Source organism: Oncorhynchus nerka, linkage group LG22, assembly GCF_034236695.1.
Source record: "Oncorhynchus nerka isolate Pitt River linkage group LG22, Oner_Uvic_2.0, whole genome shotgun sequence".
In the NCBI taxonomy this organism is placed as follows: domain Eukaryota; kingdom Metazoa; phylum Chordata; class Actinopteri; order Salmoniformes; family Salmonidae; genus Oncorhynchus; species Oncorhynchus nerka.
This window is the reverse complement of record NC_088417.1, coordinates 84,963,285-84,978,013: the sequence shown is the minus strand read 5'-3', so window position 1 is coordinate 84,978,013 and position 14,729 is coordinate 84,963,285. Positions and strand designations below refer to the sequence as shown.

Genomic DNA, 14,729 nt, shown 5'->3' with positions numbered 1-14,729 from the left:
GTCCAGTCATGTCTTCTAGAGTCCAGTCATGTCTTCTACAGTCATGTCTTCTAGAGTCCAGTCATGTCTTCTACAGTCATGTCTACTACAGTCATGTCTTCTACAGTCATGTCTTCTACAGTCATGTCTTCTAGAGTCCAGTCATGTCTACTACAGTCATGTCTTCTAGAGTCCAGTCATGTCTACTACAGTCATGTCTTCTACAGTCATGTCTACTACAGTCCAGTCATGTCTACTACAGTCATGTCTTCTACAGTCATATCTACTACAGTCATATCTACTACAGTCATATCTACTACAGTCATGTCTTCTAGAGTCCAGTGATGTCTACTACAGTCATGTCTTCTACAGTCATGTCGACTACAGTCATGTCATGTCGACTACAGTCATGTCTTCTACAGTCATGTCTTCTAGAGTCCAGTCATGTCTACTACAGTCATGTCTTCTACAGTCATGTCTTCTAGAGTCCAGTCATGTCGACTACAGTCATGTCATGTCGACTACAGTCATGTCTTCTACAGTCATGTCTTCTAGAGTCCAGTCATGTCTTCTAGAGTCCAGTCATGTCTTCTAGAGTACAGTCATGTCTACTACAGTCATGTCTTCTACAGTCATGTCGACTACAGTCATGTCTTCTACAGTCCAGTCATGTCTTCTACAGTAATGTCTACTACAGTCATGTCTACTACAGTCATGTCTTCTACAGTAATGTCTACTACAGTCATGTCTTCTAGAGTCCAGTTATGTCTACTACAGTCATGTCTTCTACAGTCATGTCTACTATAGTCCAGTTATGTCTACAACAGTCATGTCTTCTACAGTCATGTCTACTATAGTCCAGTTATGTCTACTACAGTAATGTCTACTACAGTCATGTCTACTATAGTCATGTTTACTACAGTCATGTCTACTACAGTCATGTCTTCTACAGTAATGTCTACTACAGTCATGTCTTCTACAGTCATGTCTTCTACAGTCATGTCTTCTAGAGTCCAGTCATGTCTACTACAGTCATGTCTTCTAGAGTCCAGTCATGTCTACTACAGTCATGTCTTCTACAGTCATGTCTTCTACAGTCATGTCTACTACAGTCATGTCTACTACAGTCCAGTCATGTCTACTACAGTCATGTCTTCTACAGTCATATCTACTACAGTCATATCTACTACAGTCATGTCTACTACAGTCATGTCTTCTACAGTCATATCTACTACAGTCATATCTACTACAGTCATATCTACTACAGTCATGTCTTCTACAGTCATATCTACTACAGTCATATCTACTACAGTCATGTCTACTACAGTCATGTTTTCTACAGTCATGTCTTCTACAGTCATGTTTTCTACAGTCATGTCTTCTACAGTCATGTCTTCTACAGTCATGTTTTCTACAGTCATGTCTACTACAGTCATGTTTTCTACAGTCATATCTACTACAGTCATGTCTTCTACAGTCATATCTACTACAGTCATGTCTACTACAGTCATGTCTTCTACAGTCATGTCTTCTACAGTCATGTCATCTACAGTCATGTCTACTACAGTCATGTCTTCTACAGTCATGTTTTCTACAGTCATGTCTACTACAGTCATGTCTTCTACAGTCATGTCTTCTACAGTCATATCTACTACAGTCATGTCTTCTACAGTCATATCTACTACAGTCATGTCTACTACAGTCATGTCTTCTACAGTCATATCTACTACAGTCATGTCTTCTACAGTCATATCTACTACAGTCATGTCTACTACAGTCATGTCTTCTACAGTCATATCTACTACAGTCATATCTACTACAGTCATATCCAGTACAGTCATATCTACTACAGTCATGTCTTCTACAGTCATGTCTTCTACAGTAATGTCTACTACAGTCATGTCTTCTACAGTCATGTCTTCTAGAGTCATGTCTTCTAGAGTCCAGTCATGTCTACTACAGTCATGTCTTCTACAGTCATGTCTACTACAGTCATGTCTACTACAGTCATGTCTTCTACAGTCATGTCGACTACAGTCATGTCATGTCGACTACAGTCATGTCTTCTACAGTCATGTCTTCTAGAGTCCAGTCATGTCTTCTAGAGTCCAGTCATGTCTTCTAGAGTCCAGTCATGTCTTCTAGAGTCCAGTCATGTCTACTACAGTCATGTCTTCTACAGTCATGTCGACTACAGTCATGTCTTCTACAGTCCAGTCATGTCTTCTACAGTAATGTCTACTACAGTCATGTCTACTACAGTCATGTCTACTACAGTCATGTCTTCTACAGTAATGTCTACTACAGTCATGTCTTCTAGAGTCCAGTTATGTCTACTACAGTCATGTCTTCTACAGTCATGTCTACTATAGTCCAGTTATGTCTACTACAGTCATGTCTTCTACAGTCATGTCTACTATAGTCCAGTTATGTCTACTACAGTAATGTCTACTACAGTCATGTCTACTATAGTCATGTCTACTACAGTCATGTCTACTACAGTCATGTCTACTACAGTCATGTCTTCTACAGTAATGTCTACTACAGTCATGTCTTCTACAGTAATGTCTACTACAGTCATGTCTTCTACAGTCATGTCTTCTACAGTCATGTCTTCTAGAGTCCAGTCATGTCTACTACAGTCATGTCTTCTAGAGTCCAGTCATGTCTACTACAGTCATGTCTTCTACAGTCATGTCTTCTACAGTCATGTCTACTACAGTCATGTCTACTACAGTCCAGTCATGTCTACTACAGTCATGTCTTCTACAGTCATATCTACTACAGTCATATCTACTACAGTCATGTCTACTACAGTCATGTCTTCTACAGTCATATCTACTACAGTCATATCTACTACAGTCATATCTACTACAGTCATATCTACTACAGTCATGTCTACTACAGTCATGTTTTCTACAGTCATGTCTTCTACAGTCATGTTTTCTACAGTCATGTCTTCTACAGTCATGTCTTCTACAGTCATATCTACTACAGTCATGTCTTCTACAGTCATGTCTACTACAGTCATGTCTTCTACAGTCATGTCTTCTACAGTCATGTCTTCTAGAGTCCAGTCATGTCTACTACAGTCATGTCTTCTAGAGTCCAGTCATGTCTACTACAGTCATGTCTTCTACAGTCATGTCTTCTACAGTCATATCTACTACAGTCATGTCTACTACAGTCATGTCTTCTACAGTCATATCTACTACAGTCATATCTACTACAGTCATATCTACTACAGTCATGTCTTCTACAGTCATATCTACTACAGTCATGTTTTCTACAGTCATGTCTTCTACAGTCATGTTTTCTACAGTCATGTCTTCTACAGTCATGTCTTCTACAGTCATATCTACTACAGTCATGTCTACTACAGTCATGTCTTCTACAGTCATGTTTTCTACAGTCATGTCTACTACAGTCATGTCTTCTAGAGTCCAGTCATGTCTACTACAGTCATGTCTTCTAGAGTCATGTCTACTACAGTCATGTCTACTACAGTCATGTCTTCTAGAGTCCAGTCATGTCGACTACAGTCATGTCTACTACAGTCATGTCTTCTAGAGTCCAGTCATGTCAACTACAGTCATGTCTTCTAGAGTCATGTCTACTACAGTCATGTCTACTACAGTCATGTCTTCTAGAGTCCAGTCATGTTGACTACAGTCATGTCTTCTAGAGTCCAGTCATGTCTACTACAGTCATGTCTTCTAGAGTCCAGTCATGTCTACTACAGTCATGTCTTCTAGAGTCCAGTCATGTCTACTACAGTCATGTCTTCTAGAGTCCAGTCATGTCTTCTAGAGTCATGTCTACTACAGTCATGTCTTCTAGAGTCCAGTCATGTCTACTACAGTCATGTCTTCTAGAGTCCAGTCATGTCTACTACAGTCATGTCTACTACAGTCATGTCTTCTACAGTCATGTCTACTACAGTCATGTCTACTACAGTCATGTCTACTACAGTCATGTCTTCTACAGTCATGTCTACTACAGTCCAGTCATGTCTACTACAGTCATGTCTACTATAGTCCAGTCATGTCTACTACAGTCATGTCTTCTACAGTCCAGTCATGTCTTCTACAGTCATGTCTACTACAGTCATGTCTTCTACAGTCCAGTCATGTCTACTACAGTCATGTCTACTATAGTCCAGTCATGTCTTCTACAGTCATGTCTTCTACAGTCATGTCGACTACAGTCATGTCTTCTACAGTCATGTCTTCTACAGTCATGTCTACTACAGTCATGTCTACTACAGTCATGTCTTCTACAGTCATGTCTTCTAGAGTCCAGTCATGTCTTCTAGAGTCCAGTCATGTCTTCTACAGTCATGTCTTCTAGAGTCCAGTCATGTCTTCTACAGTCATGTCTACTACAGTCATGTCTTCTACAGTCATGTCTTCTACAGTCATGTCTTCTAGAGTCCAGTCATGTCTACTACAGTCATGTCTTCTAGAGTCCAGTCATGTCTACTACAGTCATGTCTTCTACAGTCATGTCTACTACAGTCCAGTCATGTCTACTACAGTCATGTCTTCTACAGTCATATCTACTACAGTCATATCTACTACAGTCATATCTACTACAGTCATGTCTTCTAGAGTCCAGTGATGTCTACTACAGTCATGTCTTCTACAGTCATGTCGACTACAGTCATGTCATGTCGACTACAGTCATGTCTTCTACAGTCATGTCTTCTAGAGTCCAGTCATGTCTACTACAGTCATGTCTTCTACAGTCATGTCTTCTAGAGTCCAGTCATGTCGACTACAGTCATGTCATGTCGACTACAGTCATGTCTTCTACAGTCATGTCTTCTAGAGTCCAGTCATGTCTTCTAGAGTCCAGTCATGTCTTCTAGAGTACAGTCATGTCTACTACAGTCATGTCTTCTACAGTCATGTCGACTACAGTCATGTCTTCTACAGTCCAGTCATGTCTTCTACAGTAATGTCTACTACAGTCATGTCTACTACAGTCATGTCTTCTACAGTAATGTCTACTACAGTCATGTCTTCTAGAGTCCAGTTATGTCTACTACAGTCATGTCTTCTACAGTCATGTCTACTATAGTCCAGTTATGTCTACAACAGTCATGTCTTCTACAGTCATGTCTACTATAGTCCAGTTATGTCTACTACAGTAATGTCTACTACAGTCATGTCTACTATAGTCATGTTTACTACAGTCATGTCTACTACAGTCATGTCTTCTACAGTAATGTCTACTACAGTCATGTCTTCTACAGTCATGTCTTCTACAGTCATGTCTTCTAGAGTCCAGTCATGTCTACTACAGTCATGTCTTCTAGAGTCCAGTCATGTCTACTACAGTCATGTCTTCTACAGTCATGTCTTCTACAGTCATGTCTACTACAGTCATGTCTACTACAGTCCAGTCATGTCTACTACAGTCATGTCTTCTACAGTCATATCTACTACAGTCATATCTACTACAGTCATGTCTACTACAGTCATGTCTTCTACAGTCATATCTACTACAGTCATATCTACTACAGTCATATCTACTACAGTCATGTCTTCTACAGTCATATCTACTACAGTCATATCTACTACAGTCATGTCTACTACAGTCATGTTTTCTACAGTCATGTCTTCTACAGTCATGTTTTCTACAGTCATGTCTTCTACAGTCATGTCTTCTACAGTCATGTTTTCTACAGTCATGTCTACTACAGTCATGTTTTCTACAGTCATATCTACTACAGTCATGTCTTCTACAGTCATATCTACTACAGTCATGTCTACTACAGTCATGTCTTCTACAGTCATGTCTTCTACAGTCATGTCATCTACAGTCATGTCTACTACAGTCATGTCTTCTACAGTCATGTTTTCTACAGTCATGTCTACTACAGTCATGTCTTCTACAGTCATGTCTTCTACAGTCATATCTACTACAGTCATGTCTTCTACAGTCATATCTACTACAGTCATGTCTACTACAGTCATGTCTTCTACAGTCATATCTACTACAGTCATGTCTTCTACAGTCATATCTACTACAGTCATGTCTACTACAGTCATGTCTTCTACAGTCATATCTACTACAGTCATATCTACTACAGTCATATCCAGTACAGTCATATCTACTACAGTCATGTCTTCTACAGTCATGTCTTCTACAGTAATGTCTACTACAGTCATGTCTTCTACAGTCATGTCTTCTAGAGTCATGTCTTCTAGAGTCCAGTCATGTCTACTACAGTCATGTCTTCTACAGTCATGTCTACTACAGTCATGTCTACTACAGTCATGTCTTCTACAGTCATGTCGACTACAGTCATGTCATGTCGACTACAGTCATGTCTTCTACAGTCATGTCTTCTAGAGTCCAGTCATGTCTTCTAGAGTCCAGTCATGTCTTCTAGAGTCCAGTCATGTCTTCTAGAGTCCAGTCATGTCTACTACAGTCATGTCTTCTACAGTCATGTCGACTACAGTCATGTCTTCTACAGTCCAGTCATGTCTTCTACAGTAATGTCTACTACAGTCATGTCTACTACAGTCATGTCTACTACAGTCATGTCTTCTACAGTAATGTCTACTACAGTCATGTCTTCTAGAGTCCAGTTATGTCTACTACAGTCATGTCTTCTACAGTCATGTCTACTATAGTCCAGTTATGTCTACTACAGTCATGTCTTCTACAGTCATGTCTACTATAGTCCAGTTATGTCTACTACAGTAATGTCTACTACAGTCATGTCTACTATAGTCATGTCTACTACAGTCATGTCTACTACAGTCATGTCTACTACAGTCATGTCTTCTACAGTAATGTCTACTACAGTCATGTCTTCTACAGTAATGTCTACTACAGTCATGTCTTCTACAGTCATGTCTTCTACAGTCATGTCTTCTAGAGTCCAGTCATGTCTACTACAGTCATGTCTTCTAGAGTCCAGTCATGTCTACTACAGTCATGTCTTCTACAGTCATGTCTTCTACAGTCATGTCTACTACAGTCATGTCTACTACAGTCCAGTCATGTCTACTACAGTCATGTCTTCTACAGTCATATCTACTACAGTCATATCTACTACAGTCATGTCTACTACAGTCATGTCTTCTACAGTCATATCTACTACAGTCATATCTACTACAGTCATATCTACTACAGTCATATCTACTACAGTCATGTCTACTACAGTCATGTTTTCTACAGTCATGTCTTCTACAGTCATGTTTTCTACAGTCATGTCTTCTACAGTCATGTCTTCTACAGTCATATCTACTACAGTCATGTCTTCTACAGTCATGTCTACTACAGTCATGTCTTCTACAGTCATGTCTTCTACAGTCATGTCTTCTAGAGTCCAGTCATGTCTACTACAGTCATGTCTTCTAGAGTCCAGTCATGTCTACTACAGTCATGTCTTCTACAGTCATGTCTTCTACAGTCATATCTACTACAGTCATGTCTACTACAGTCATGTCTTCTACAGTCATATCTACTACAGTCATATCTACTACAGTCATATCTACTACAGTCATGTCTTCTACAGTCATATCTACTACAGTCATGTTTTCTACAGTCATGTCTTCTACAGTCATGTTTTCTACAGTCATGTCTTCTACAGTCATGTCTTCTACAGTCATATCTACTACAGTCATGTCTACTACAGTCATGTCTTCTACAGTCATGTTTTCTACAGTCATGTCTACTACAGTCATGTTTTCTACAGTCATATCTACTACAGTCATGTCTTCTACAGTCATATCTACTACAGTCATGTCTACTACAGTCATGTCTTCTACAGTCATGTCTTCTACAGTCATGTCATCTACAGTCATGTCTACTACAGTCATGTCTTCTACAGTCATGTTTTCTACAGTCATGTCTACTACAGTCATGTCTTCTACAGTCATGTCTTCTACAGTCATATCTACTACAGTCATGTCTTCTACAGTCATATCTACTACAGTCATGTCTACTACAGTCATGTCTTCTACAGTCATATCTACTACAGTCATATCTACTACATTCATGTCTTCTACAGTCCAGTCATGTCTACTACAGTCGCCAGAACACCAGAGTGCCCTTGGGGAGCAGAGTGACATTACTCTGGGCATCATGAGTACAGAGCAGGTCTGGCAGGGGGTAGGCAGTGTGTGTGTGTGTGTGTGTGTGTGTGTGTGTGTGTGTCTGAGTGTGGTTCAGACCTGTGAGTGCTTGGAGACCCAGTGACGCAGTACATTGAGGACTCTGTTGGTAGCAGCTCTACGGATGATAAACTCCTTGTCACAGGTCCTCTCGCTATTATTGAAACCTGAGAGAGAGAGAGAGAGAGAGAGAGAGAGAGAGAGAGAGAGAGAGAGAGAGAGGGGGAGAGGGAGAGAGATAAGGAGAAAGCGAGAGTCAAAGAAGGAAATTTACGACGCAGCTATTTACCAGGTGTTGATCTTGTCTTTTACCCTGGGAACTGCCGTGTCCGGCAGCTGCTGTTGCAATAGCATAGGCTGAGGCTGGTGACATCGTACCACGATTGTTCTCCCCCGTGGAGCCTCCAGACTGTCTGTATCGCATGTGTCGGTGTGTAGAGGGGGAGCGACAGGGGGACTCCGTCAGGGGGACTCTGTCCTCGCTGACTTGAGGGTTAGACTCTGGAAGGAACTTCTCCACAGAAACGGTCTCCAGAACAGCTGTTAATTAAAATACACAGGCACTCAGTAAGTGTGCGTTATTTGTGTGTGTGTTCGTGTGTTCCTGCGTGTGTGTGTATTTTCATGTGTGTGTTTACATTTACATACATTTAAGTCATTTAGCAGACGCTCTTATCCAGAGCGACTTACAAATTGGTGCGTTCACCTTAAGACATCCAGTGGAACAGCCACTTTACAATAGTGCATCTAAATCTTTTAAGGGGGTGAGAAGGATTACTTTATCCTATCCTAGGTATTCCTGAAAGAGGTGGGGTTTCAGGTGTCTCCGGAAGGTGGTGATTGACTCCGCTGTCCTGGCGTCGTGAGGGAGTTTGTTCCACCATTGGGGGGCCAGAGCAGCGAACAGTTTTGACTGGGCTGCGCGGGAACTGTACTTCCTCAGTGGTAGGGAGGCGAGCAGGCCAGAGGTGGATGAACGCAGTGCCCTTGTTTGGGTGTAGGGCCTGATCAGAGCCTGGAGGTACTGAGGTGCCGTTCCCCTCACAGCTCCGTAGGCAAGCACCATGGTCTTGTAGCGGATGCGAGCTTCAACTGGAAGCCAGTGGAGAGAGCGGAGGAGCGGGGTGACGTGAGAGAACTTGGGAAGGTTGAACACCAGACGGGCTGCGGCGTTCTGGATGAGTTGTAGGGTTTAATGGCACAGGCAGGGAGCCCAGCCAACAGCGAGTTGCAGTAATCCAGACGGGAGATGACAAGTGCCTGGATTAGGACCTGCGCTGCTTCCTGTGTGAGGCAGGGTCGTACTCTGCGGATGTTGTAGAGCATGAACCTACAAGAACGGGCCACCGCCTTGATGTTAGTTGAGAACGACAGGGTGTTGTCCAGGATCACGCCAAGGTTCTTAGCGCTCTGGGAGGAGGACACAATGGAGTTGTCAACCGTGATGGCGAGATCATGGAATGGGCAGTCCTTCCCGGGAGGAAGAGCAGCTCCGTCTTGCCGAGGTTCAGCTTGAGGTGGTGATCCGTCATCCACACTGATATGTCTGCCAGACATGCAGAGATGCGATTCGCCACCTGGTCATCAGAAGGGGGAAAGGAGAAGATTAATTGTGTGTCGTCTGCATAGCAATGATAGGAGAGACCATGTGAGGTTATGACAGAGCCAAGTGACTTGGTGTATAGCGAGAATAGGAGAGGGCCTAGAACAGAGCCCTGGGGACGCCAGTGGTGAGAGCGCGTGGTGAGGAGACAGATTCTCGCCACGCCACCTGGTAGGAGCGACCTGTCAGGTAGGACGCAATCCAAGCGTGGGCCGCGCCGGAGATGCCCAACTCGGAGAGGGTGGAGAGGAGGATCTGATGGTTCACAGTATCGAAGGCAGCCGATAGGTCTAGAAGGATGAGAGCAGAGGAGAGAGAGTTAGCTTTAGCAGTGCGGAGGGCCTCCGTGATACAGAGAAGAGCAGTCTCAGTTGAATGACTAGTCTTGAAACCTGACTGATTTGGATCAAGAAGGTCATTCTGAGAGAGATAGCGGGAGAGCTGGCCAAGGACGGCACGTTCAAGAGTTTTGGAGAGAAAAGAAAGAAGGGATACTGGTCTGTAGTTGTTGACATCGGAGGGATCGAGTGTAGGTTTTTTCAGAAGGGGTGCAACTCTCGCTCTCTTGAAGACAGAAGGGACGTAGCCAGCGGTCAGGGATGAGTTGATGAGCGAGGTGAGGTAAGGGAGAAGGTCTGTGTTTTCCTGCATGTGTGTGTGTATGTTCGTGTGTGTGTGTTCTTGCATGTGTGTGTGTGCCAGCCTACCCCTGCGGATGCTGCGTCTGAGTTTCCCACAGCAGGCGTCGATGCGTGGCATGTCTCCTCCTCCGTCTTCCAGCGTTGGGGGGGCAGGTTCCGGAGAACTGGGAGGATGGTCCAGAGAGGTGGTGTGAGGGGAGTTGGAGAGCCCCGGGATTGTTGGCAGGCTGGGAGCCCGCGTGCAGGTGGGAGGGGGGGACGAGAACCCTGACGCAGCCCGGTTGGAGGTGGGAGGGGGGGACGAGAACCCTGAAGGAGCCAGGGTGGAGGTGGGAGACCGGGAGAAGGAGGGAGGGTGGGAGGAGGTGGGGGAGTTAGCAGCAGAGGAGGAAGGGGTGGAGAGGTCTAGGACTCCTGCCTTGGAGGAGAAGGGGGAGGAGAGGGAAAGTTTGCGGGAGTGGAAGGGGGAGGAGAGGGAGAGTTTGCGGGAGTGGACAGGGGAGGAGGTGAGAGAGGGGGTGGTGAGAGGAGGAGAGGAGAACTTGCGACAGAGACGGGGAGATTTGTTGTTGAAGTGCTCGCCGCCCCACGTCCCCTGGCTGGTAGCAAAGAACAACTCCAGAGACCTGAGAGGAGGAGAGGAGAGAAGAGAGGCGTGGGATAAGAAGAGGAGAGGAGAGACCAAAGGTAGAAGAAGATGAGGAGAAAGAAAAAAATGGACACACTTATTTCTACTGAGAAAGACTTCATGTGACAAACCGCTGCAACTGGGTCATTCCACGAAATGAGTGCCTTTTGATATTTTAGGAAGAAATTGTGCACAAATATAGAATTTTAAAAGCCTGTTATATTAAATTAAGTGACCTATATAACACACGGAAAATTCAAGTTTTCCATGTTTTCCAAAATTCCAAAAGTTTTTATATGAATATAAACTTGCTAAAGTGCCAAAGCTCAGCATCATGACATCTCCCTCTGTGCACCCTCTGACTTCTAGGAAGATTTGAACCCCCTTAACCCCAACATTTCTCCATCATTGTAAAGCCCTCATTATTTTGTTGGTTTAAGAAAGTCATTTCTGAACTATTAAGTCATTTCTGAAGTACTAACTCATTTCTGAAGATGTATTATGTATTTAATGTGATTAGTGATTCAATGTAAGGTAAAAAAAATACCTGTCAAGTGTTAATGTTTTTTAAAGAAACATAGAACATCTAATAGTCAGATCATATTGTCAAAGCAGGTGAACTGATTCTCTTTTTGGCCATTTTTTTGTGTTTTGGGGTGGAAAACTAAGCGGGTCGAGCATTACGAGTCAACCCTGTTACCCATAGATAGGCTAGAAATGTTTAAACAATTTTTAAAAATTGTGTGAAGCTTGCATTCAATTACTCGTCCTTGTTGCACAAAGCAAGCTTTCTTCCCCCTGTCACAAGGGGATTTATGTCTGATTTAAGATTACATCTGTCATGATTCCAACTGTCACGAGGGTGGCAGAGACCACCCAGGAGACATTAAATGACACTCAGGTGTGTCCTATTACTAATTATAATTTCCCTCTAAGAGAGGTGTGTTTTCTGTATCGCTTTGCAGTAGCTTGATTTCTGTTCCCTGTGTGTTCGTCCCCAGAGTGAGTTGTCCAGTGTTGGTTGTTTTTCCCAGTATCACTGTTATCCTTATATTTACGTTTATCTCAAATTGTTGATTCCTCATCTGGTCCATTCTCTGCACCTGGGTTCAACCTCCGCCCCTCACAAAATCATCAATCTTGTAAAGACACTTACTATAGTAATTTGAGATGGGAAAAGTTGTTTTTCATTAAGTTGAACATGTGATATTTATAACAGAATGTTACAATTCATGTTACAATATTTTTGTTTTAAAGGATCTACTGTATGAACTACTGTAGGAGTGAAATGAAGTATCCACTGTATGAACTACTGTAGGAGTGAAATGAAGGATGTACTGTATGAACTACAATATGAGTGAAATGAAGGATGTACTGCAGAAACTATTGTAGGAGTGAAATGAAGAATCTACTGTATGAACTACTGTAGGAGTGAAATGAAGAATCTACTGTATGAACTACAATATGAGTGAAATGAAGGATGTACTGCAGAAACTATTGTAGGAGTGAAATGAAGAATCTACTGTATGAGTGAAATGAAGGATGTACTGTATGAACTACTGTATGAGTGAAATGAAGGATCTACTGTATCAATTACTGTATGAGGGAAATGAAGGATCTGCTGTATGAACTACTGTATGAGTGAAATTAAGGATCTACAGTATGAACTACTGTATGAGTGAAATGAAGGATCTACTGTATGAACCACTGTATGAGTGAAATGAAGGATGTACTGTATGAACCACTGTATGAGTGAAATGAAGGATGTACTGTATGAACCACTGTATGAGTGAAATGAAGGATGTACTGTATGAACCACTGTATGAGTGAAATGAAGGATGTACTGTATGAACCACTGTATGAGTGAAATGAAGGATGTACTGTATGAACCACTGTATGAGTGAAATGAAGGATGTACTGTATGAACTACTGTATGAGTGAAATGAAGGATGTACTGTATGAACCACTGTATGAGTGAAATGAAGGATGTACTGTATGAACTACTGAATGAGTGAAATGAAGGATGTACTGTATGAACTACTGTATGAATGAAATGAAGGACCTAATGTATGAACTACTGTATGAGTGAAATGAAGAATCTACTGTATGAGTGAAATGAAGGATCTACTGTATGAGTGAAATGAAGGATCTACTGTATGAACTACTGTATGAGTGAAATGAAGGATCTACTGTATGAGTGAAATTAAGAATCTACTGTATGAGTGAAATGAAGGATGTACTGTATGAACTACTGTATGAGTGAAATAAAGGAGCTACTGTATGAACTACTGTATGAGTGAAATAAAGTATCCACTGTATGAACTACTGTAGGAGTGAAATGAAGGATGTACTGTATGAACTACTGTAGGAGTGAAATGAAGGATGTACTGCATGAACTACAATATGAGTGAAATGAAGGATGTACTGCACAAACTATTGTAGGAGTGAAATGAAGGATGTACTGTATGAACTACTGTATGAGTGAAATGAAGGATCTACTGTATCAATTACTGTATGAGGGAAATGAAGGATCTGCTGTATGAACTACTGTATGAGTGAAATTAAGGATCTACAGTATGAACTACTGTATGAGTGAAATTAAGGTAGATGCCCTCAATCTCACACAAATCATCAAGGAACAACCCTAAATCTGTAAACAAGGGCACCCTCATAGACGTCATCCTGACCAACTGGCCCTCCAAATACACCTCCGCTGTCTTCAACCAGGATCTCAGCGATCACTGCCTCATTGCCTGTATCCGCTACGGAGCCGCATTCAAACGACCACCCCTCATCACTGTCAAACGCTCCCTAAAACACTTCTGTGAGCCTTTCTAATCGACCTGGCCCGGGTATCCTGGAAGGACATTGACCTCATCCCGTCAGTTGAGGATGCCTGGTCATTCTTTAAAAGTAACTTCCTCACCATTTTAGATAAGCATGCTCCGTTCAAAAAATGCAGAACTAAGAACAGATATAGCCCCTGGTTCACTCCAGACCTGACTGCCCTCGACCAGCACAAAAACATCCTGTGGCGGACTGCAATAGCATCGAATAGTCCCCGCGATATGCAACTGTTCAGGGAAGTCAGGAACCAATACACGCAGTCAGTCAGGAATGCTAAGGCCAGCTTCTTCAGGCAGAAATTTGCATCCTGTAGCTCCAACTCCAAAAAGTTCTGGGACACTGTGAAGTCCATGGAGAACAAGAGCACCTCCTCCCAGCTGCCCACTGCACTGAGGCTAGGTAACACGGTCACCACCGATAAATCCATGATTATCGAAAACTTCAACAAGCATTTCTCAATGGCTGGCCATGCCTTCCGCCTGGCTACTCCAACCTCGGCCAACAGCTCCGCCCCCCGCAGCTACTCGCCCAAGCCTCTCCAGGTTCTCCTTTACCAAAATCCAGATAGCAGATGTTCTGAAAGAGCTGCAAAACCTGGACCCGTACAAATCAGCTGGGCTTGACAATCTGGACCCTCTATTTCTGAAACTATCCGCCGCCATTGTCGCAACCCCTATTACCAGCCTGTTCAACCTCTCTTTCATATCGTCTGAGATCCCCAAGGATTGAAAGCTGCCGCAGTCATCCCCTCTTCAAAGGGGGAGACACCCTGGACCCAAACTGTTACAGACCTATATCCATCCTGCCCTGCCTATCTAAGGTCTTCGAAAGCCAAGTCAAGAAACAGGTCACTGACCATCTCGAATCCCACCGTACCTTCTCCGCTGTGCAATCTG

General features: G+C 42.8%; 1 protein-coding gene across 2 annotated transcripts in view; it reads right to left on the bottom strand.

Annotated features, from left to right (window-relative positions):
* The window catches only part of LOC115121362 (ras-specific guanine nucleotide-releasing factor 2-like), a 61,434-nt gene that overhangs the window by 20,080 nt on the left and 26,625 nt on the right, over positions 1-14,729 (bottom strand). For both annotated transcript variants that reach the window (XM_065007501.1, XM_065007502.1), the window contains exons 15-17: positions 10,425-10,984; positions 8,427-8,654; positions 8,175-8,281 (exon numbers count right to left, since the gene is read on the bottom strand). In XM_065007501.1, the coding sequence (XP_064863573.1) occupies positions 8,175-8,281; positions 8,427-8,654; positions 10,425-10,984 (895 nt within the window). The remainder of the gene's footprint in view (positions 1-8,174; positions 8,282-8,426; positions 8,655-10,424; positions 10,985-14,729) is intronic.